The 23,679-nt window shown below is 42.1% G+C and overlaps 1 protein-coding gene across 2 annotated transcripts in view; it reads right to left on the reverse strand.

Annotated features, from left to right (window-relative positions):
- The window catches only part of Fam189a1 (family with sequence similarity 189, member A1), a 400,438-nt gene that overhangs the window by 55,829 nt on the left and 320,930 nt on the right, over positions 1–23,679 (reverse strand). The window contains exon 4 of one of the 2 annotated variants that reach the window (NM_183087.4): positions 7,846–7,980. The exons of the other annotated variant lie outside the window; for it this stretch is intronic. Coding sequence (NP_898910.2) covers positions 7,846–7,980 — 135 coding nt within the window. The remainder of the gene's footprint in view (positions 1–7,845; positions 7,981–23,679) is intronic. 2 annotated transcript variants of the gene reach the window in all.

Genomic DNA, 23,679 nt, shown 5'->3' on the forward strand with positions numbered 1-23,679 from the left:
GGTTTCTTGAGAAATGTTGATCCCCTAACCTGTGGGTTAGCTTTCCTTAGGTTATTTGGCTTAGTGTAGCTTGATAAATTTAATCAGGTACATGAAACCAGGTCTTCCAGTTTGTTTTGAATTAGAATCAGGTCCCTACAATAAATCCATGGTGACTTTTGAAATTAGCAAGGTTTTTGTGGGAGGGGGAGTCAGCACATGATACATATCCCACTAGTTCATTCTGATTTTATAACTTTTTAATTAATTTCTGATTTTATAAATTTTTGTTAATATTGAATAGAAAACGTCACAGGCTTTTGCTGGGTTTGGCCTGTGAAGAACTACAGAATCTTCACAATCAAAACAGCAATGGCCCTGAAAAGAGTCTTTAATTTTCCCTCTGAAATTTCACAAGCCAGTCCTCCATCTTCTGCACTGTTCTCAACAATATCTTCCAAGCTCCTACAAAACATCTGACAGAGCTCTTAACAACGAATGGATCTTCAAGCCCAAAGTTCCAAAGTCCTTCCACAGACCTCCCCAAAACATGGTCAGGTTGTCACAGGAATACCCCACTCTGCTGGTACCAATTTGCCTTAGTCAGGGTTTCTATTCCCGCACAAACATCATGACCAAGAAGCAAGTTGGGGAGGAAAGGGTTTATTCGGCTTACACTTCCATACTGCTGTTCATCACCAAGGAAGTCAGGAATGGAACTCAAGCAGGTCAGAAAGCAGGAGCCGATGCAGAGGCCATGGAGGGATGTTCTGTACTGGCAAATGCAATCTTTAAATGCCATTTTTTAAAAAAAAAAAAAGCTTATCATTTCTTCACCATCTTATCTTATAAAAGAATCAACAGTATTTCATCCAGAAAGATCCACAGACTTGATTTCTCAGTTACATCGACTCACCGCTGTCAAAGGTTTGAGAAAGCAGATACCCAATTTTATATCCTGTTTCCTGATGACTCAGAATGAAAAATGCCCTCCATCAGGGGCAGGGCAGGGATGGTGGGGGGCTGAGAGTCACAAAAGAGACCAGCTTACTGCCTCGACTGATGGGGACTTAGGGGTTCCTTCTGACCTCTCCCAGGTGGTGCTTTTCTCACCCACACAATGAGTACTGGACAGTAGGATATCACCACGCTCCTGTCGGTACAGATTTGAGAAACCTAGCCTGGCACAATGGAGTTCTGGGTCCCCTTAGGTTGCTGGCTCTGTTCTGTCTTCAACTTGGTGGCTACAGAATACAACATTTTGCTGTGGCCTGAGGTGTTAGGTTTACGAAACTATCAATATCTTTGACAGAGAGGGTTTCTGCCCCAAGGGTTCTCTACTAATGCTTCCGAGTGGTGAAGGGCAGGGCAAAGCAGGGAAGGGGAGGTAGGACAGAGCGAGGCAGAAGGCAGAAAGAGATTTATGGGCTTCTGAGCCTCCAAACAAGCAAGGACTACATGTTCTGCATCTTTCTCTGGATTCTGAGTTCCTTCCTCATCAGACACAGGAATAGCCCCCAGGCTCTTTCCCTGGCTGGCAGATTGTTCAGGTGCAGATTGTCCTGGTGCCACTCAGGAAACAGGGAGGGCACCCTGATAGGTGACAAGCATTTAGCCAACCCTCACTAAGTCAGTTCCAGTTCATTCTAACACTACCAAAATCAAAGCTCTTTGACTGTCAAGCCAATTATATGGGATTTTACCAGCATCAACTGAGTTCATTAGCTACAAGGATAGATAATCTATAATTTAATATGTAGACTTGGATATGGATTGTTACTAATCAGGTAAGTAAGACCTCAAATGAGACTATACAAAAGATCAATGAGCCCACTGTAATTGCTGTCCTAAACAGAGATCAAGGGAACCAATCAAGAAGTATTTCTCCAGCCTCCACCTCTGCTAGGTATAGGGATCTTTCTTCAAAGGCTAAACAAGGCTGCCATACACTTCTGTGCAGATCGGCCCTGCTTAGAATGGCCCCATTCCCTACCATGCAGATTCGTTCTGGGACCCGAGAGCTTTAATACTAGCAACGCTCCCTGAGAAGCCGCAGCTTCCAAGGAGGAAGTCATATACCACCACAGCATGTCTTAAGTTTCCAAAAGCAACATCATGTTAAAAATGATTGGGCCAGTAGTTATGAGAAAACTCGACAACACGATGGGATGCATGGGTCTCTCAGAAGAAGTATCTGTAATTGTGAAAAGAAAGTAAAAAAATCCTTAAGTAAAGCCCACTTAAAGAACACAAGTTTGTGTTAGCATTGAGGGGTCAGGAATCTGCTTTAGGGCTTTGACGTGACCATGTTGCTCAGAAGAAAGATCTAAGAAAGACTAGAAATGGTACAAGTTCTTCTGGCGAAGAGCCAGACAAAGGGAGAAGATGGCAGCTGCGGAGGAACTGTTTGGAAATGTTAGCCTGGCAGAGATGGAATCTTCTAGAACGGGATTCCTTATGCCCCATAGGCTAGAGAAAGCTGTCAAGAGCACTGTTCTACAGTTATGACAGAACACGGGAACACTGGGCACTGCAAAATCCCTATTTAGACTGAGCCCACTGACACTTCAGGCAACCAATCAAATTCTAAGAGAAAGATGGAGCCTCTGAGAAGAAATATGAGAACTCGCCTGGAGAAAAGACAGTCAGACACTAGCTGGAGTGGAGGAGATGGGCAATAAGTAGGACCATCAGGTAAGTGGCCAGCTGGATAGAAGCAAGGACCAGCCTAATGGAAATGCTAGGAACAGGGAGTGGCCAGGAGTAGTGGCTCAAACCTGTCATTCTAGCAGTTGAAAGGTTAAGGCAAGAAGATTGCCCAAAGTTCAAGGCCAGCCTAGGCTACATGGTGAGTCCCTGTCTTGAAAAAAAAAAGAGAGAGAGAGAGAGAGAAAAGGAGTTACAGATATGAAAAAAAAGCCTTAATATATAGTATCATCAATATAGCCAAAGCAAAGGGACCAAAGGATGGTATAGGGGATGCAGGTTGGCTCACCTCTGAGAAGTCTATTTCGTCACCATGTTATCAGACTGCAGAAGAGTATGAGATCAAAGGGAGAGAGAGAGAGAGAGAGAGAGAAACAGATGCTAAACATTTAGTATTCTGTGATGCTGCTGCCCTGCACTGTGATAGCTTACCAGTTTCTGCCTGAGAGCTACAAGATTTAGTAGAGCCATAGGATTAAGATGTGTTAACATTTTACCAGGCTCTGCTTGTATCCCTGCCTGTTTCAGTTGAATCCCTCTCCTCTTATCTCAAGAAAGCAAAGGTTTGCAGAGCATGTTTGCAAAGATGTCCTGTGACATGATTGACACAGCTGTCCTGTTAAACTGCAAGAGCCCATTTACTGAAGAATGGCCTAAGGGCTGTCTGCAATAGCTTCATCTCTAAGTATGCTTAAACTGCAGAAGAAATGTCCCTTCAATGGTTCAAGACACAGAGACCACCCTAGGATGCTCATATAGACAGAAACCAGAGATGTCATAGTCACATAGAGAATTCATCACTGTTGCTCAAACTGGAGAAGCTTAAAAACAAACAAACAAACAAACAAACAAACAAACAAGCTTCAGGATGGAGCTGGACTCCAGAACTTTAGCTCTGTCCGGTGCCTGCTGGGATACATCAATAAAGCTGGTGTTTGGTTTTCTGGGAGCCTGATTTCTATAAGGAGGTGACCTATGTCAATGTTGTGAGAGATCAACAAAATACAACATCTACTCATGGAGGAGTGGGCTTTACTATCCAATGATGGGAATCACTGATTTGGAGCAAATGGTATGTGCAAGATCTAAAATCAGGAGCAGCGAAACAATGTGTGCCCTTGACACCTCTGTTAGGCCATGTTCTGGAGTCTCCTGTTACAGAAAATAAATAAAAAATGGTCAATCAATCAATCAATCAATCAAGGAAAGGGAATGGACCATCCAAACTGGAGCACGTGACAGCTCATCTTAGGTGTTGACTAGACTGGATGAAGGATACCAAGAGAACCTGTTTCCAGGTGTGCCTGTGAAGGGGAGTTGCATACAAATCAGTGGACCAAGTGGGAAGGTCTACCCTCAATGTAGTTGCATACCATCTAATCAGCTGGAGTCTCAGAAATGACAAAATGTGAAGGTGACACAGCCCCTCTTTCTCAGCCCTCTCCTGCTGGGACATCAGAGAACTCAAAGCACTCTGAACTCTGAGACCTCCATCAGTGGCTTCCCAGGTCTTCTGGCCTCTGGCCTTAGGCTGAGTTACAATCTGTCTTCTTAATTCTGAAGGTTTTGGCATTAGACTGAACTTCACTCCCAGAATCCCAGGCTCTCCGGCTTGTGGACAGCCTATTGTGAGGCTTCTCGGGCCCATGGTCAAGTGAATGAATGAAGTCCCCTGTCCTGAATCTATGTCTACAAGTGCCCTGGTGGGTCTGTTCTCTGGGGAAGCCTGGGCAATCAGAATAGGACATGTAAAATGGCCTCTGCAATACCAAAGAGTTCTTTGGGGCAGCTACCAAAGAGTCCCTACTGCTGGTAACTGAGTTTACTAAGATCACAGGATACAAGTTCAGTAACAAGCGTCAAATCTGGATTCAATGATAAGAGATGATTCTAAAGTATTATGGAAATAGCATCAATAAATGGAAAAGAAGGACAAATAACTCAAAACATGTGAAGATCTATAAACTGAAAATTACATGCTGATGAAGATAATAAACACTGTTGAAATAAAAGAAGACCTAAATAGACACTTTCTTTTTTTTTTTTTTGTTTTTTTTTTTTTTTTTTTTAGATTTATTTATTAATATATGTAAGTACACTGTAGCTGTCTTCAGACACTCCAGAAGAGGAAGTCAGATCTTGTTGTGGATGGTTGTGAGCCACCATGTGGTTGCTGGGATTTGAACTCTGGACCTTTGGAAGAGCAGTCGGGTGCTCTTACCCACTGAGCCATCTCACCAGCCCCTAAATAGACACTTTCAAAGCTACGCGTGGGTTCCACACGATCTCAATCAAAATCCCAGCAGGGCCACCACAGGAACTGACAAGCTTATTCTAAAGTGTATGTGGTAATGCTAACGACCGAGGATAACGGAAACAAGTTCAGAAAATAGCAAAGCTGGAAGACAGCAATGAACCACAGACACTTCCGATCGTCCTCGTCTGGCTGATCTCAGGTACGAGCAAGTTTTTAATCCCAGCATCACTACTCCCTAGAGAGAGGCCTCCACCAGGGAACAGGGGTAACGGTATGCTTCTCCTAATTCCAAGTCACTGCTGTGGCCAGATCATCACCCTCGCACCTCAACCATCAACCCTGTCTCCCTTGAGCCTCCTGCCATCAGCTCTGACAGCCTCTTCCTGGAGAGTCTTTATTTTTAAGTAGCAATGAGGTTTGGGGGAGCCTTCCTTTGCCCTCATCTCTTACCAGTGTCCTGGGTATCTACATCTACATGAGGAAGAGTCACTGACAAGGTTCAGACACTCTGATAGGCTGGCCAGCCCTGACTTGAATTCCTACGCTTCCTGTGGCTAATCCATAAACGTATTCCCCGTTCTTTTCTCTTCTTAAGGTAATAGAACAGCACACAACAATAGAACTGCACAGCCCAGGCGACCCAGGCCTGAGCCTGCCACCTTAAAGAAAACATCGTTTCCCCAGACTACCATTACCTTTCAATTCACATCTCCTCAGAGGGCTCATGAAACTGGGTTCTGCGTCTCACTAAATAAAGATTCCAAGAAGTTGGGGGCACTGGGGGAACAGACAAAATACTCTATATAACCCACTATGTGAAAGTAAAATAAAATAAGTAGCAGAATGGTTTGATTAAATGTCTGCCTAAGGCCCACTGTTAGAAGCTGGGTCCTTGGGACTGGGAGAGATGGCTTAGCATTTAAGAGCACTTGCTGTTCTTATAGAGGAGCAGAATTTGATTCTCAGCACCCACATTCTATCTGGAATCCTCATCCTGTTCTGGCTTCTGAGGTCACCAGGCACATGCCAGCAAATAGCTGTACATATAAAAAAATAAATACATAGTAAAAAGTGGGGATTTAGGAGGAAAGACTTTAGAAGTTCTCAGGTCACTGGAAGATAACCTGCAAGGGGGTTGTGAGAGACTGGTCCTTTCTTCTTTTGCTTCCACTCCCTTGCCTGGGGTAAGATGAATAGTTTTATCCCACCACACACTCTAGTCGTGGTGTGCCGGCTCCCCATGGTCTAGAGAAGAAGGCATCTCTTGATCACACATTTGAAATACTAAAACTGTACAACAAACTAAACCCTTTTTCTTCCAAGTAGATTACACACACACACACACACACACACACACACACACATATTAAATCATATCAGAAAGGTGATTGGCACACATAAGTGGTCCCCAGAGCCTTAGATTCCCTGGGAGTTTGCAGGCCTCCCAGGAACCTACTGTCTGATTATATTCTTTACATATGGAAAGAAGGCACACCTGAGCTTAGGCAGTGACTTATCGGAATGAGATCTTAGAGTAAGCAATGTCTGCCTGCTCCCTTTTGCGGTGGGTTGTGAACAGCCATGCAGGCCCTGGGCACTGTTCCTAAGCAGACCCCAGCATGTAGGATGGTATGTCATGTAGGACCACAAGAGATAGTTGGTACCAGAAAAGCACCCTCCTGAACCTGCAATTCTGGCCTCTGCCATTCTCACTGGCTATGTCACTTTGGTGGGTAGCAGGCCTGTGAACTTGGTCCATTTCTCCATGTGGACAAGGCAGGTATTGGGGAAACTGCCTACAGACTAAGCAAGCACAGGTACACCCCAAGTGGCCATCCTTTTTCTTCTTCCCCAATTGGAGGTGGCTGTCTTTGGAGCCTATGGCCCTTGGAAACCCTGCTTTCTGCCATGGACAATAGCTCCCCACATACTGTAAACAAGCCTCACCCCCAACCAAGAGGTCTCTTAATGTCATTGTGGCTTTTCAAAACATTTCAGGCACTTCTGTTCAGCAACAAGAAAAGACCTGCATTGACTGTTCAGATGTATTTTTAAGCAGCCAGCTTGGGTTTTCAGTAAGGTAACCCTTATAAGAAGCCAGATTGGGGGAGGATAGCATAGATAGCTTTTCCATGTGCTCTTCCCACCTTTATTTTGAGACAGGGTCTCACTGTGTATCCCTGACTGGCCTAGAATTCTGTATGCAAAACAGGTTGGCCTTGAACTCAGAGATCCAACTGGCTTCCCTCCTGACTGCTAGGATTATAGGTGCTCCATCATGCCCAGGCTTCTATGCCCCTTTATAAAAGATCGAATGCTCTATATGAGAGTAGATTACCGTGAGACTTCTTGTAAGACTTCTTTCTTTAAATATCTTTTAATCACTTTATTTATTTGTTTGTTTGTTTATTTCTTGTGGGTGTACACGAGCATGTGTGTGAGGAGAGAAGACAATTTTCTGGAGTCAGATATCTCCTTCCTCCACGTGGTCTAACTCAGGTCATTAGCTTGGTGTCAAGGCCTTTACCCACTGAGCCATCTCACCTGACCTAAATATATTTTTAAAACTAAAATGAATAACCATGTGATCCTTGTCAGAGTTACATCAGAGACTGTGACGAAAGGAGAAAAAAAAAATCACAGCAACCTCATGTGTGAAGAACTCACTCAGCCATTCTTATCAGAGGCAGGAAAATGACACAGCAACGATGGAAACAGGGGCCAAAAAGCAGAGCTTCCAAATCGTCTACAGCCCTTTAAGGTGCTCTTTCCTGAAGGCTGGTCCCTCAGCATCCAAGCGCCCAGATGAATCATGAGCAGAAAGGAATCTATATGCTAATAAATCTTCCTTAATGTCTTCAAGAGAGGGAAGAAATGCATGCGCAGGCAGTGCCCAGCCTCACCTTCAAGGTCAGCCGCACAGCGTTACAGTTTTCCTGCAGTGGGTTCAGCTTCAGTGTCTCCCCGAGGTTGCTGCATCCGGATGAGTGGTGTTGCAGCTCACAGCATACACACACCTCCACACTGTCGAACTTGATCTAAACAGGGACACAGACAAGCCTCACCGTTAGCACGGCATCTGGCCTCTGAGGTATGACATAGGAAGGACATGTGAAAAGTGACATATGATTACAGCTAAGACAATCTCCATTGACCAAGGCCATGAATGCCACCGTGAATTAGTTCAACTTCTGTTTAACAAGTAATGATTAGAAAAGGAGAAGGCAGAGCTGGAGAGCTGGCTCAGTGGGCAAGGCACACCAACATCTAAGTTTGAATCCCCAGAGTCCATTGGAAGCTAGGCAAGGTAACATGTGTCTCTAACATATATGTCTATGTCCTTGTCTATATCTGTCTATGTCTATGTCTATGTCTATGATGTCTAGGTCTAGGTCTATGTCTATGAGTTAAAATAGCTTGGAAAACTAAGGGCCACAGAAGGAGACAAATGTATCCAAAGAACTTGGAAAAATAATGGCAAAGCAAGAAAAAAAAATAGGAGATTTTCAGCTATAGGGAAAAGAATAGATTTAGCAGTGCCGGAAAGAAGAAATAAATAAATAGAGGGGGAGGAGGGCGGGAGGGAGGAAGACAAAGAAAGAGGGAAAGAAAGAAGAAAAGAAAGGGAGGAAGGAAGGAAGGAAGGAAGGAAGGAAGGAAGGAAGGAAGGAAGGAAGAAGGGAAGAAGGGAGGGAAGGAGGGAGGGAGGGAGGGAGGGAGGAAGGAAGGAAGGAAGGAAGGAAGGAAGGAAGGAAGGAAGGAAGGAAGGAAGGAAGGGAGACAGACAGACAAAGAAAATCTGGATATAAAATGCCTAACCAGAAAACATTCACTTAAATCTGGGGGATTTTATTCAAAGCTGATGTAACATAAAACATATTCTCTTCTGTAGATGAGCAGGTACCCCACTTTCAATAAATCCTGATGAATGTTTCACACCAGGGGACTCGTTGCCTGTGTTTTTTTCCTAGACAAGTATTAGCCAAAAGTAACTATAACAAATGATTTTCCATTGTACGGTGTACTGCAAAGGATGGTGCCACAGGCTTCTATGGATCATGCCTGTCATTCTTTATCACTGGGTGTGGGGTCAGACCACATCCACAGAGCTAAGGGATGTCCTGGGATTCAGCGCATGCTGGCTTTCCCTACAAAACATGTCCCCTGCAGGTGAGGCACTCAGGGCCCTGATGCCATGTTGCTTAACCATTTGACCCACTTAAGCTGTGTCCCAAGACAATGTCTACACCCAGGTCTTTCCCTGAGTCCCTATGACCCGTTCATCCTGCTTCTTACCTGGGCTTCTGCTTATCAGAAGGGCTTTCTCCTTTTAGCTTTTGCTAGCCTGTGTTCCCAGCTTCTCTACACCAACCCACAGGAAAACAGCCTCAGATTCAACCCAGTGCCCCCCTCAGGATGATTCATGTTACATCAGGGGGATGGAGGACTTTGTGACGGGCTCTCACCAGCCCAGGCGGGCAGAAGCGATGGGCTCAGAGCTCTGAGCCTCAATCTTCCTTGGCTTTGTGATTTTTGTACTCGCCCCCACTTCTAGAACTAAAGACCTTCAGAAAGAAACAAGACAAAGCCCAGGGGAACTGAAGGGCCCCAGTCCAGGCCTTAGCAGGAGATTCACACAGTATAGCTATATATCTTGTTTGCCAATTGATACATGACATTATTATGAAAAGTCTGATGGTTTTCAAATTATCCAAATGAAACTTCTACCAACAAGGACATAAGCATTCAAGCTCACCTGCATCTTCACCAACGCTCCCTAGGTGATGCTAGACTTTCACACTCTTGTCTGTGGGGTGTAGGTATGATAAAACAGCATCACATTTTAGGACATAGGGCTGTTTTCATCCTTCCCCATGTTCTTTATCATTCATCCTGTGAAAGCACATGTGTACACACACACACACACACACATACACACACACGTGTAAGCACACAGACCTCCTACTCTCTACCACCCAGAAAGTTCACCACATCCCTCCCTGCTTTGGTGAGCACTCCAATGTTTCCAACTGTATATTTTTACCATTGCCATTCTGATTAATTTCACGTGTTTTCCTAGCTTTATGCACTTCAAGACTGTTACTATTTTAGATGCAGTTGAGTGATGCTTGTTGGCATCATATTATACAGTATGAATACACTCTATTTTTTTAATGCCTAATCTACTGATGGACACTTCAGATGTTGCCAATGTTTGGTAGTTGAGAGTACTCTGCATTCATGTCCCAGGACACGCACATGGCATTTCATTTGAGTATAATATACCTATTGGATGGAGCTACTGGGCCTCTAGGGATCTTTGTAGTAGATAATGCAGGAAAGTTTACACAGCACCAGAATAGTGATGGCATCCTTAAATTTCACATCCTGGCTTTTGAATTTTGGCAGGAAAAGTGATGAAGGGAGAACCTTACCAAAATGAGAGAGTAGGCCAAGAAAAAGAGGAGGGGAAGTGGGAGGAGGGAAAAGAAGAATGATGTACACAGACAAGAGATAAAGGAAATTCTAAGGCCATGAGAAAAGAACAAACAGACCACCTCTGTGACCAAGCAAGTCACACTGAAGCAGGAGTCAGAGGCTCTGGGAACTATTCTGAAAATGGCAAACAAAGCTTGCCAAGGTCACTGGAGCAGGCTCACACGGACAGACCTCCAGTCCTTTTGGAGCAACTGAGGAGAACTGGAAGCAGGAATATAGGACACTAAAACAGCAAAATAAAACAATTATAACTTCAGAATCTAAGAGCCAGTACACACATGCATGGTTCTGTTAAACACGTGGTTTGCGGATTTTACGGTGTCTCATGTTATACAGCTTCTCTTCATTACCCAAGACAAGCATTTGTACAGCAAAAGTTTCCAATTTTGGTGATTTTGGAATTTTTTTACTCTTGCATCCCAACCATTAATGAAAGAACTTTTTGCTGAGCCCTAGATTCAGATGATTTTCTACTGATTTTCTTTAAAAGTTTCTCAAAAAAAATTTTTATCATTGCTTTTTGATTCATCAGGATTTTCCCTGATTGAATTTTTGTGCAAGATACAAGACTTTGGTTGAGGCCGATTTTGCCTAGAGATGTCTAACTGATCTAATGACTGGCAACGCCTTTTTTTCTGCATTGCTTTGTCAAAACTTAGCACATTGTATCTGTGTGAATCCATTTCTGGTTTCTCTGTTATATCCCACTGGTCTGTCTATCTGTCTTTCTCCACTACACACAGTCTTGATTTCTACAGCAATAATGCAGAAATAGAATAGGTAAATTTTTCCCATTTTATTCTCTTCTAAATTTCTTCCTCCCATATATGCTTTAGATATGATTGTCAATGTCTATAGAATTTTTGGCTGGGATTTTGGTAGGAGTCAAACCTACACATCAATTTGGGAAGAACAGATACTGTTTTTATGTTCAAATGAAAGAATAGAGTACATATCTCTACTTTTTTTTTTTTTTTTTTTTTTATTTTTTTTTTCTTCTACTAATATTTTAGTGTTTTTTTTTCCATTTTTTATTAGGTATTTAGCTCATTTACATTTCCAATGCTATACCAAAAGTCCCCCTTACCCACCCACCCCCACTCCCCTACCCACCCACTCCCCCCCTTTGGCCCTGGCGTTCCCCTGTACCGGGGCACACAAAGTCTGCGTGTCCAATGGGCCTCTCTTTCCAGTGATGGCCGACTAGGCCATCTTTTGATACATATGCAGCTAGAGTCAAGAGCTCAGGGGTACTGGTTAGTTCATAATGTTGTTCCACCTATAGGGTTGAAGATCCCTTTAGCTCCTTGGGTACTTTCTCTAGCTCCTCCATTGGGAGCCCTGTGATCCATCCATTAGCTGACTGTGAGCATCCACTTCTGTGTTTGCTAGGCCCCGGCATAGTCTCACAAGAGACAGCTACATCTGGGTCCTTTCGATAAAATCTTGCTAGTATATGCAATGGTGTCAGCGTTTGGATGCTGATTATGGGGTGGATCCCTGGATATGGCAGTCTCTACATGGTCCATCCTTTCATCTCAGCTCCAAACTTTGTTTCTGTAACTCCTTCCATGGGTGTTTTGTTCCCACTTCTAAGGAGGGGCATAGTGTCCACACTTCAGTCTTCATTTTTCTTGAGTTTCATGTGTTTAGGAAATTGTATCTTATATCGTGGGTATCCTAGGTTTTGGGCTAATATCCACTTATCAGTGAGTACATATTGTGTGAGTTCCTTTGTGATTGTGTTACCTCACTCAGGATGATGCTCTCCAGGTCCATCCATTTGGCTAGGAATTTCATAAATTCATTCTTTTTAATAGCTGAGTAGTACTCCATTGTGTAGATGTACCACATTTTCTGTATCCATTCCTCTGTTGAGGGGCATCTGGGTTCTTTCCAGTTTCTGGCTATTATAAATAAGGCTGCTATGAACATAGTGGAGCATGTGTCCTTCTTACCAGTTGGGGCTTCTTCTGGATATATGCCCAGGAGAGGTATTGCTGGATCCTCCGGTAGTACTATGTCCAATTTTCTGAGGAACCGCCAGACTGATTTCCAGAGTGGTTGTACAAGCCTGCAATCCCACCAACAATGGAGGAGTGTTCCTCTTTCTCCACATCCTCGCCAGCATCTGCTGTCACCTGAATTTTTGATCTTAGCCATTCTCACTGGTGTGAGGTGGAATCTCAGGGTTGTTTTGATTTGCATTTCCCTGATGATTAAGGATGTTGAACATTTTTTCAGGTGCTTCTCTGCCATTCGGTATTCCTCAGGTGAGAATTCTTTGTTCAGTTCTGAGCCCCATTTTTTAAGGGGGTTATTTGATTTTCTGAGGTCCACCTTCTTGAGTTCTTTATATATGTTGGATATTAGTCCCCTATCTGATTTAGGATAGGTAAAGATCCTTTCCCAGTCTGTTGGTGGTCTTTTTGTCTTATAGACAGTGTCTTTTGCCTTGCAGAAACTTTGGAGTTTCATTAGGTCCCATTTGTCAATTCTCGATCTTACAGCACAAGCCATTGCTGTTCTGTTCAGGAATTTTTCCCCTGTGCCCATATCTTCAAGGCTTTTCCCCACTTTCTCCTCTATAAGTTTCAGTGTCTCTGGTTTTATGTGAAGTTCCTTGATCCACTTAGATTTGACCTTAGTACAAGGAGATAAGTATGGATCGATTCGCATTCTTCTACATGATAACAACCAGTTGTGCCAGCACCAATTGTTGAAAATGCTGTCTTTCTTCCACTGGATGGTTTTGGCTCCCTTGTCGAAGATCAAGTGACCATAGGTGTGTGGGTTCATTTCTGGGTCTTCAATTCTATTCCATTGGTCCACTTGTCTGTCTCTATACCAGTACCATGCAGTTTTTATCACAATTGCTCTGTAGTAAAGCTTTAGGTCAGGCATGGTGATTCCACCAGAGGTTCTTTTATCCTTGAGAAGAGTTTTTGCTATCCTAGGTTTTTTGTTATTCCAGATGAATTTGCAAATTGCTCCTTCTAATTCGTTGAAGAATTGAGTTGGAATTTTAATGGGGATTGCATTGAATCTGTAGATTGCTTTTGGCAAGATAGCCATTTTTACAATGTTGGTCCTGCCAATCCATGAGCATGGGAGATCTTTCCATCTTCTGAGATCTTCTTTAATTTCTTTCTTCAGGGACTTGAAGTTTTTATCATACAGATCTTTCACTTCCTTCGTTAGAGTCACGCCGAGATATTTTATATTATTTGTGGCTATTGAGAAGGGTGTTGTTTCCCTAATTTCTTTCTCAGCCTGTTTATTCTTTGTGTAGAGAAAGGCCATTGACTTGTTTGAGTTAATTTTATATCCAGCTACTTCACCGAAGCTGTTTATCAGGTTTAGGAGTTCTCTGTTGGAATTTTTAGGGTCACTTATATATACTATCATATCATCTGCAAAAAGTGATATTTTGACTTCCTCTTTTCCAATTTGTATCCCCTTGATCTCCTTTTGTTGTCGAATTGCTCTGGCTAATACTTCAAGTACTATGTTGAAAAGGTAGGGAGAAAGTGGGCAGCCTTGTCTAGTCCCTGATTTTAGTGGGATTGCTTCCAGCTTCTCTCCATTTACTTTGATGTTGGCTACTGGTTTGCTGTAGATTGCTTTTATCATGTTTAGGTATTGGCCTTGAATTCCTGATCTTTCCAGAACTTTTATCATGAATGGGTGTTGGATCTTGTCAAATGCTTTTTCTGCATCTAATGAGATGATCATGTGGTTTTTGTCTTTGAGTTTGTTTATATAATGGATTACATTGATGGATTTTCGTATATTAAACCATCCCTGCATCCCTGGAATAAAACCTACTTGGTCAGGATGGATGATTGCTTTAATGTGTTCTTGGATTCGGTTAGCAAGAATTTTATTAAGGATTTTTGCATCGATGTTCATAAGAGAAATTGGTCTGAAGTTCTCTATCTTTGTTGGATCTTTCTGTGGTTTAGGTATCAGAGTAATAGTGGCTTCATAAAATGAGTTGGGTAGAATACCTTCTACTTCTATCTTGTGAAAAAGTTTGTGCAGAACTGGAGTTAGATCTTCTTTGAAGGTCTGATAGAACTCTGCACTAAACCCGTCTGGTCCTGGGCTTTTTTTGGCTGGGAGACTATTAATAACTGCTTCTATTTCTTTAGGGGATATGGGACTGTTTAGAAGGTCAACTTGATCCTGATTCAACTTTGGTACCTGGTATCTGTCCAGAAATTTGTCCATTTCGTCCAGGTTTTCCAGTTTTGTTGAGTATAGCCTTTTGTAGAAGGATCTGATGGTGTTTTGGATTTCTTCAGGATCTGTTGTTATGTCTCCCTTTTCATTTCTGATTTTGTTAATTAGGATTTTGTCCCTGTGCCCTTTAGTGAGTGTAGCTAAGGGTTTATCTATCTTTATATATCTCTACTTTTTAAATAGATGAATCTGATATATGCTTTGTTAGATTTATATGTATTTTGAGTAACTATAAATGCTATTTCAAGGTTTCCTGAAGTGTAAACTTCTGGTTTCTTTGGAAAGGCAGTTATGTCAAATTATGTCTTGTTGGGGCACACAGGTGAAAGGATGTTTTGCTATAGCAAACATATGAAAGGACACATGATGTTCAGAAGAAATATAAATATGACCCCACAGACAGTGAGAGCTTGCTTTGCTCTGCCTCAATATTCTTTGCTAATGACATATACGCACTTGTATGCCTTACATTGCATTGTTGAGCCTTGCTTGTGGCTTGTGGTCATAGAGAGAAACTTGCCAGAGAACTTCTGAGGTTCCTAGGGCTTCTTGCTGTGCTTCCGAGGCCTCCAGCCGGTTAATGAGCCTTGCAGTTTCTTCCAGATTGAACTTCCCTTGCTGGTTCATGTGTGGCGACTGCCTAGTGGCCTGGACTGCAGCTGCTGGTTCATGCGTGGTGTTTGCCACTGGACTGAACTGCTGATATCCTCAGAACAAAGACTGGACTCGTCCCCATAGAACTATTTTTAAACAGCTCTACTTCCCCTGAATCCTGATGACTTTTCTACTACCTCTGGTGGGAGGTGGACTAGAGGGGAGGTTGAATCCTTATTAACGAAAAATGTATGCCTACATTCTCCTTTCTCCTTTCTAAGGTAGAGTAACTGATCAAATTGTGTGTTTCTATGTGTCCTATAACCTTGCCAATCCCATTGATTAGATAGCTATCTTTTGGTGTTAGCTATTTGTATTGTTTGCTGTCTTTTAAAAAAATTTCATTGTGATTTTACACATCTATACCAATATCATATAAATTGAATTGATTTAATGTTATCTTTTGCAATGTGTATGTCTCTTATTTTATTTTCTTGTCTGACTACATTGGCTTGAGCTTCCAACACTTTGTCTATGTTGGATAATACCTGTGAGATTAAGCATGCTTGCTTTGTTCTTGATTTTAAGAGAAAAGTATTCAATCTTTCACATCAATTGTGTTGATATAGGATTTGGCAGTCACTTTTCTAGCTTGAGGGCATTACTTAGGCCTATTTTCCTAAGCTATTTCTTGACTTTATATTTTTCTTTAAAAATATGAGTTCACCGACAAGTTAGGGAAAGCATTGAAGGAGCTGAAGAGGATGACAACTCCATAGGAAGACCAACAGTGTCAACTAATCTGGACCCCTGAGAGCTCCCAGAGACTAAGCCACCAATCAAAGAGCTTACACGGGCTGGTCCAAGATGCCCCCACCCCTACCCCTATACATATGTAGCAGAGAGCTGTCTTATCTGGCCTCAGTGGAAGAGGCTGCACCTAATCCTGCAGAGACTTGATGCCCAGATAAGGGGCATACGCAGGGGAGGGGAGCACTCTCTCAAAGTCCAAGGGGAGGGGGAATGGTGTAAAGAACTCTGGGAGGAGGGCACCTGGAGCAGGGGCAACATTTGGAATGTAAATAAATAATTAGTTAAAAAAGAAATGTTAAAAAAAAAAAACAAAACAAAAAATATGAGTTCACTTTAATTCGTTTAAATATTATTCAATGAGAAAAATGCTAATATAGTTGGTACATAGTACCCTAAATTACAGCTAGATTAAGCACAATTGTCATTTCACAAAATAAAATTATTCAAAAATAGTCTTGAGCTGGGCGTGGTGGCACACGCCTTTAATCCCAGCACTTGGGAGGCAGAGGCAGGCAGATTTCTGAGTTCGAGGCCAGCCTAGTCTACAGAGTGAGTTCCAGGACAGCCAGGGCTACACCTGTCTCGAGAAAACCAAAAAAAAAAAAAAAAAAAAAAAAAAAAAAAAAGAAAAAAAAAAGTCTTGAATGCTTTCCAATTCTAAAGATTAGATCAAGGATTTCTGATTCCATTTTTCATGGACAATATTTTTTTTTCATACAATATTTCTGATAAGTTTTTTTAAATCACAAAAGGATATTCAACTTTGTCAAATGTTTTTTCTGCATTAGCTAACATAGCCATGTGGTGTTTTCTTTTTCCTGTTAAAAAGTGGATTAAATTGATTGCCCTTGTAATGATGTGTATGATTTATAAACATGAATATGTATTTCCTTTTGCTATTTTCAAGGACTTTTGCACATTTATTACTGAGTGATCTGTGGACTTTTTTTCCTGCATTATCTGTGTCTACTTTTGGTAAAATGATAGTAGTTTCATTAAACCAATTAAGAACTGCAATGTTCTGGCCCGGCATGGTGGCACACGCCTTTAGTCCCAGCACTTGGGAGGCAGAAGCAGGCGAATTTCTGAGTTCGAGGCCAGCCTGGTCTAAAGAGTGAGTTCCAGGACAGCCAGGGCTGCAGAGAAACCCTGTCTCGAAAAACCAAAAAAAAAAAAAAAAAAAAAAAAAAAACTGCAACGTTCTTTTCCATTTCCATAAATAGTGTGCAGAAACAACAATACCTTTTGAAAATACTTGGTGTATTCTCCAGTGAAGCCTCTGGCTTGGGTGTTTTGTTCTGGGCAGCTGTGAAGTGATGAAGTTCCTTCCCTCACTAGATTTATTTCCTAGTCCCTGTTATAGTAGCCTGCATTTTTAAAAAGAGGTTGGCAATTTGAATGTAACTTTTGAGACTTGTACAGGGGTCTCACATCACTATCTTATTATCCATCCATTTGACGTCCACAGGGCCTGGAGGTGATCTTCTTTGCACTCACAATCTTGGCCATAAGTGTCTTCCATCTTTGTTTTGCTAGATGTTTGTCAATTGCCTTGAATTAATATGGCTATGCTATATTTTCAACTAAAATTAACTATATACATTGTAAGTCTGTGGGGGAATCCAATACAGTGTTGATTTTACATTGTGAATTATAATGTTACACTAATTAACAAATCTATCAATCATTCCACAAACCAACTCTTTTGTGGTAAAACATTTAGTTTTAGCAAAATTGAAATATATACATTATTATTTTTTATTATACCCAACATTGCACAACAGCTCACTAAGGCTTATACCTTCTTTCTAACTCAGTGATTCTCAACCTTCCTAATGCTAGGACCCTTTAATACAGTTTTATTGGGGCCCCATGGTATAGTGGCCACAATCATAAATTTCTTTTTGTTGCTACTTTGTAAGTGTAACCTTGCTGCTGAGATAAATCATAATGTAAATATTTGATATTTCCAGTGGTCTTAGGCCACCATTGCGAAAGGGTGATTCAACAGATGGACTTCTGCTGAGCCTACTGAAGAGCACAGCTCAGCCTCACGCATGCTCAGAATGCTCACATTCGCCTCCAGTTGGACTTAACCGAAAACAGAGTCACCACTTCCTGCCTTATATGATCTATTGAACAGTGAAAGGAAAACACAGGCTCGGTGGGTATGCTTCCAACTGACACAAAGCAAAAAAAAAAAAAAAAAAAAAAAAAATGAAGTTGTGACTTTGGTGTGCCCTCTGTGACTCACCAGTTCACTCACATCGGCCTCTGTCCCCTCTGTCCTGCCTTGCCTCCCCTGGGCTAGTGACTTGACTCCTAGCTCAGCCTTCCCCCAAGCTGTCCTTTTGGCAGCATGCAAAGGTCACACATCCAGCTCATTTGTGCTTCTATCAGAGAATGGCAGGGGTGTAGCATCCCTCTTTTTGTTGTGTAAGCCCTTTATCCTCCCAGACAGGCTGATGGAACATAAATAAGGGGGCAGGTTAGCTTTTAAATGCTCCAAAGAGATTCACAGAGAATTACTGTGGTTGCATTTGCAAAGCTCTGCTGTGTTTTTCCCAGTGACCCCAACGCCAAGGGGCACTCTTGAAATAAATCTGTCAGTTGCCTGCACATCTAGATGTCAAGGTCAGGGAACTAATCATGAGGTTTCCCGAATTCTCCTTAGAATTAATCACAAAGTCAGTGAAATAACTGATGGAAAAGATTTATTTGGATGTCTCTTCCCTGGAGCCACTGGAGGGTTCTTTGGAGAGGAAAAGCAAGCTTTTCAGCTAAGCCAGCCCACAACCTTCCTCTCCCTGGGACTATCCTCCACTGCACAAACAGTCTTGCCTTTTAAATGAGCTGCTTCAGTGTCAACGCTGAGCACAGAGATGAAGATAAGATTGTGTGATTTCTAAGCATTCATGAGATGGTTGAAAATAAACGAGTCATCCCCCACTATCCACTGGATATTGGTTCCTGGACACACACCTCCCTCTGAGGATCCTCTATACTACTGTATCTGTACACAACCTGTGCACCTCTTCCTGTGTGCTATCAGTCACCTCTAGGTGACTTATAATGTCCACTGAAATGTAAATGCAACTTATTGAGTCAGCAGATAGAGCTCACAGAGAAGGGGAATTGTTTTTAAAAAGATGTATATTGGGAGCTGGAGAGATGGCTCAGAGGTTGCAAATACTGTCCATTCTTCTAGAGGACTAGGGGTTTGACTTGCAACACCCATTCTGGAGCTAACAACAGCCTGTAACTTCAGTTCCAAGGGATTTGACATCCTCTTCTGGTCTCTATGGGCAACAGGCATACATATGGTACACAGATATACATGCAGGCAAAACACCCATACACATAAAATTTACACACACACACACACACACACACACACACACGAGCCAGGTGTGGTGGTGGAAGGATTGTGAGTTCAAGGAGATCCTGATCTATGTAGTTGAACTCATTCTACAAACTAATTAAAACAGCAGAACTGTAAAGCAGCTGAAGACATTGACAGCCAGGCTCCGAAGTCCTGCTGCTGTGGTTACAACCCACCTACCTCCTTGTCCAAGGTTATAATGTATTGCAAACCAGACAGTGGGACTGGAACTGATGTAATCACAAGGAAGGGAGAAAAGAACAAACATGTGGCATGATTCTTATAGTTTCTTCCTGTGGGTTGACTAGTGCTGAACCAGAGACCTTTTACAGCCTTGTGACCACCCATGGCATTCACACCTGGTGCATGGTGTTTACTCAGTCAACTGGACTTTTCCAGGAATCGAGAGCTTTACTCAATGGGAGGGGGATTCAGGTTGTGTACCACATGGATGCAGGATATGTATCATGAGGATTTCACCTGTGTACCACAGGGACCCCAGCTATCCATTTAAAGAACAGGATAAGTTTGTCAGGCCCCCCGCAGGTCCTCAGCTAGTCTTCCAAGACCCATTGTTACTGTGCTGTAGTTAAGATGTCTTTACCACTAATAGCGTCTCCTCTGTAAAACTGGGCATGCTTGCGTCTGTTATGTACACGTTGAAAGCTGTAATGTGTTCTTGATAAATTGTTCTGATTAATGTGGAGTGACCTTTCTTTCTTCTGACTACTTTTGGTTGGAACTGCATTTTGTCAGCTATTGGAACAGCGTTATGCTTCTAGAAACACTTGCTTGGAACACCTTTTCCACACCTGCAACCTAAGGCTGCATGAGTCTTTGACGCTGAAGTATGCCTCTTCTATGTATCAGTAAATGGATCCCATTTTGTAACTGAATCTGATAGCCTGTGTCTTTTGAGTGGGATTTTGTGACTGTTAATAATTAGAGTTAATACTGAAAGGTATGAATTCAATGCCACTCAGTTTGCTGATTTTGTAGTATTGGTTGTTTTCCTATTCTTCATCTGCTTAATTACCAAACTAGCATAGCTAACTCATATTTCCTATCTTGGATAATCTAAAAGAAAGGAATGAATGTCTGAATACCTATAACCTACCAAAATTAAACCAAGATGAAAAAAATTATTTAAAAAGGCCTAGAACAAACAATCACACTAAAGCAGCAATTAAAACAAGAGTCTCCCAACTAAAAACAAGATGTGGGCCCAGATGGATTCACTGCTGAGTTCTATCAGAACTTTGAAGCCAAACTACTATCAATAATTCTCAAACTAGTCCATAAAATAGACAAGAAAGGGACACAACCCACCTCTTTATAAAGCTAGATTTATCCAGATACCAAAATCAGATTTAAAAAGCAATAGGAAGAAAATTATATGTCAGTCTCTATGCTGAACATAGATGCAAAAGTTCTCTATAAAATACTTGTAAACCAAATTTAAGAGTACAGCATAAAGATCATTTACCATGATCAGATTGGCCTTATCCCAGAGGTTCAGGATATATACAAATCAAAAGATGTAATATATCACACAAGTCAAGCATAGAAATTACATTATACTCTCAATAGACACAGAAAAGGCTCGTGACAAACAGCAGCATGTATTTATGATGAGACTATGAATAGATGAACACATCTCAATACAGTAAGGGCTACATATGACAAATATACAGACAAATTATACTATGTGGGGAAAACAAAGCATTCCCACAAAAATTAGGATCAAGAAAATGGTTCCACTGTTTCCACACTTTTTCAACATATTACTTAAAATGTTACCAGGGTCAACAAGACAACAGAAGAAATAAAAGAATATAAACAGAAAGGGATGGTATGATTATATGTATAAAAAGCCTGAAAACTACTTTCTCCTTTTCTATGGGATTCCTCCTTGACCTGTTGATTGAACACTAACGATTTCTAGATTTTAATATTTTAATACTGCTGCCTCGTTATAGTCCTAAAGAGACAAGCAATCATGGGCAGGCATCTCTAGAACTCTGAGCGAAACTAAACCTCAATTCTTTATAACTTGATCTTCACAAGCATTTTGTTACTCCCATAGAAAGCTGACTCACACATTTATGCTGGAGATATGTCACAGGTCCTATAGTTCCCAGGTGGAGTATGGATTCTGTAAACATGGGGTTATCTAACACACAAGATCAGAAGACGTGATAGAGGGCAATCTTGTATGAAACTTTCAGTCAGTCACTCAGGCTGCAGAGATGGCCTGTTACATAAGCAAGAGAGGACCTGAGTGTGGGCTCACAGTACTCATATAAAAAGCCAGGTACAGCAGCACCCATTTTAACTCTAGTTCTGGGGGGACAGAGACAGGCAGATCCGCAGATCTTATTGATGGTTACTCTAGTCAGTTGGCAATTGTTGAGTTGTATGACTCTATCTAAACAAAGATAAGATGATGAGCAATGAAGAGAGACTGCCCAGTGTCAACCTCTGGCCTCTTCCCTGGGGCCTGGGAGTTTGTGTTTGGGGATGGGGGACAGGGGTGGGAAGTAGGGCCAGAGCAAGAGTGAGGTCGAAGTGTCCAAACCCCAGAAATCTCATCCTGATTGGCAGGAGTAGGATTGCACCCCACCACCTTGGCCTGCACAGGTAGCCCTGTGCTCCTACCTTTGCCCCACCAGAGGAGGTGACGTAGTCTGGTGGCCAGGTTAAATTTTCTCTCTCTTTATAAGGTCATGTTCGGCAGCACATAGAATTCCTCCTTATGCAAATGAGGCATTCCCAGTACCCTGTCCTGTACCAATGATGTATGCTCACCCCAATAGCCCCTACGTACGCACCCCCAAAGGTTTAGATAGCCCTCCCTGCCACATCAAGATGAGCTATCTCACTAAAGATGCCTCCTGAGGATCTGTTCTGTTCTGTCCTCACTGCTACCTGTGAGTCCCACTGTTTCCCACACTCACAGGCTGATCACACTTCTATGTGTAGGGAAGCAGAGCCAGCTGATAAGAACCAATTACTATTTCTGATGTTCATACCTTAGAACATAGGAACACAGACTAGGAAGAGTAATCATCTGTTCAAAGGCTGCACTCTTTGTTATCCTAATAGCACATTGGACATTCCACATGTATACACTCATGTACCCATATACACATGACCAGACATGTACATATATACACACATACTATAGTCTGAGAAAATGGGAAAATAAAGCTTTAGTTAAGCTGTATGAGAAAGTAAGTAGAGCAGGGCTTCTCTACTTGATGCCAGGTGTGTAAAAATAACTTTTATTTACTAAGTAATTGTGTTCTCAAGCTTACTGCCTCCATCTGCTAACCTAGGCCTTGTTCTGGAAGCTTCTAGCTACCATTCCATCTAATCTAGACCTGGAATGTTTTCAGCTTCTGAGATTTGCTGCTGAATTAGCTTGCCCTATCTTCTTTCTGAAATTTGGTTGGCTGATTCGACTAAGCTGTTCTGGCTCAAACTCCTCTCCCAGCTGACTTAGTCTGGCTTTTCTCTGAGCCTCTGAATTGCTCTGCTTGGCCTCAAACTAACTCTAGAAATCTTTTCTTTCGTTTGTTTGTTTGTTTGTTTTTCGAGGCAGGGTTTCTCTGTGTAGCCCTGGCTGTCCTGGAACTCACTCTGTAGACCAGGCTGGCCTCGAACTCAGAAATCCGCCTGCCTTTGCCTCCCAAGTGCTGGGATTAAAGGCGTGCGCCACCACTGCCCAGCTCTAGAAATCTTTTCTAATCTTCTGGCTCCCTCTCATTCTCTTGTCCCTTCTGTCTTTACCTGTATCTAGCTTGTTCTCTCTTCGATCTATCTCTAAAAAACTCCTTCTCTCTCTCTGCATGGCTATACTCCCCCTCTCAACTCTAGTGTACTGCTCCCCACAAACTCTACTGTATTCCTGTACTATACTCTCTTCTTCCTGTCTGTCTCTCCCTTAAGTAGCTTCCCTTTCTTCTCTCTCCTCCTGAGAGTTTAAGTATATCCTATTCTGTCAAATCTTTCTCTGATTCACCACTTTGTCTGCCACTCAATTAGACATCACTTTCAAATATGAGTACTTCCTTCTACAAACTAACTTTACCTTCATTGTTTGGAATTAAGGGTGTGTCTATATTCCAGACAGAGGGATTAAAGGTGTGTGCTTAAGGCTGAGCCACACCCTAACCTGAAGCAGATTCAAATAGCCCAAAAC

The sequence above is a fragment of the Mus musculus genome, chromosome 7 (genome assembly GCF_000001635.26).
Source record: "Mus musculus strain C57BL/6J chromosome 7, GRCm38.p6 C57BL/6J".
NCBI classification, from domain to species: Eukaryota; Metazoa; Chordata; class Mammalia; order Rodentia; family Muridae; genus Mus; species Mus musculus.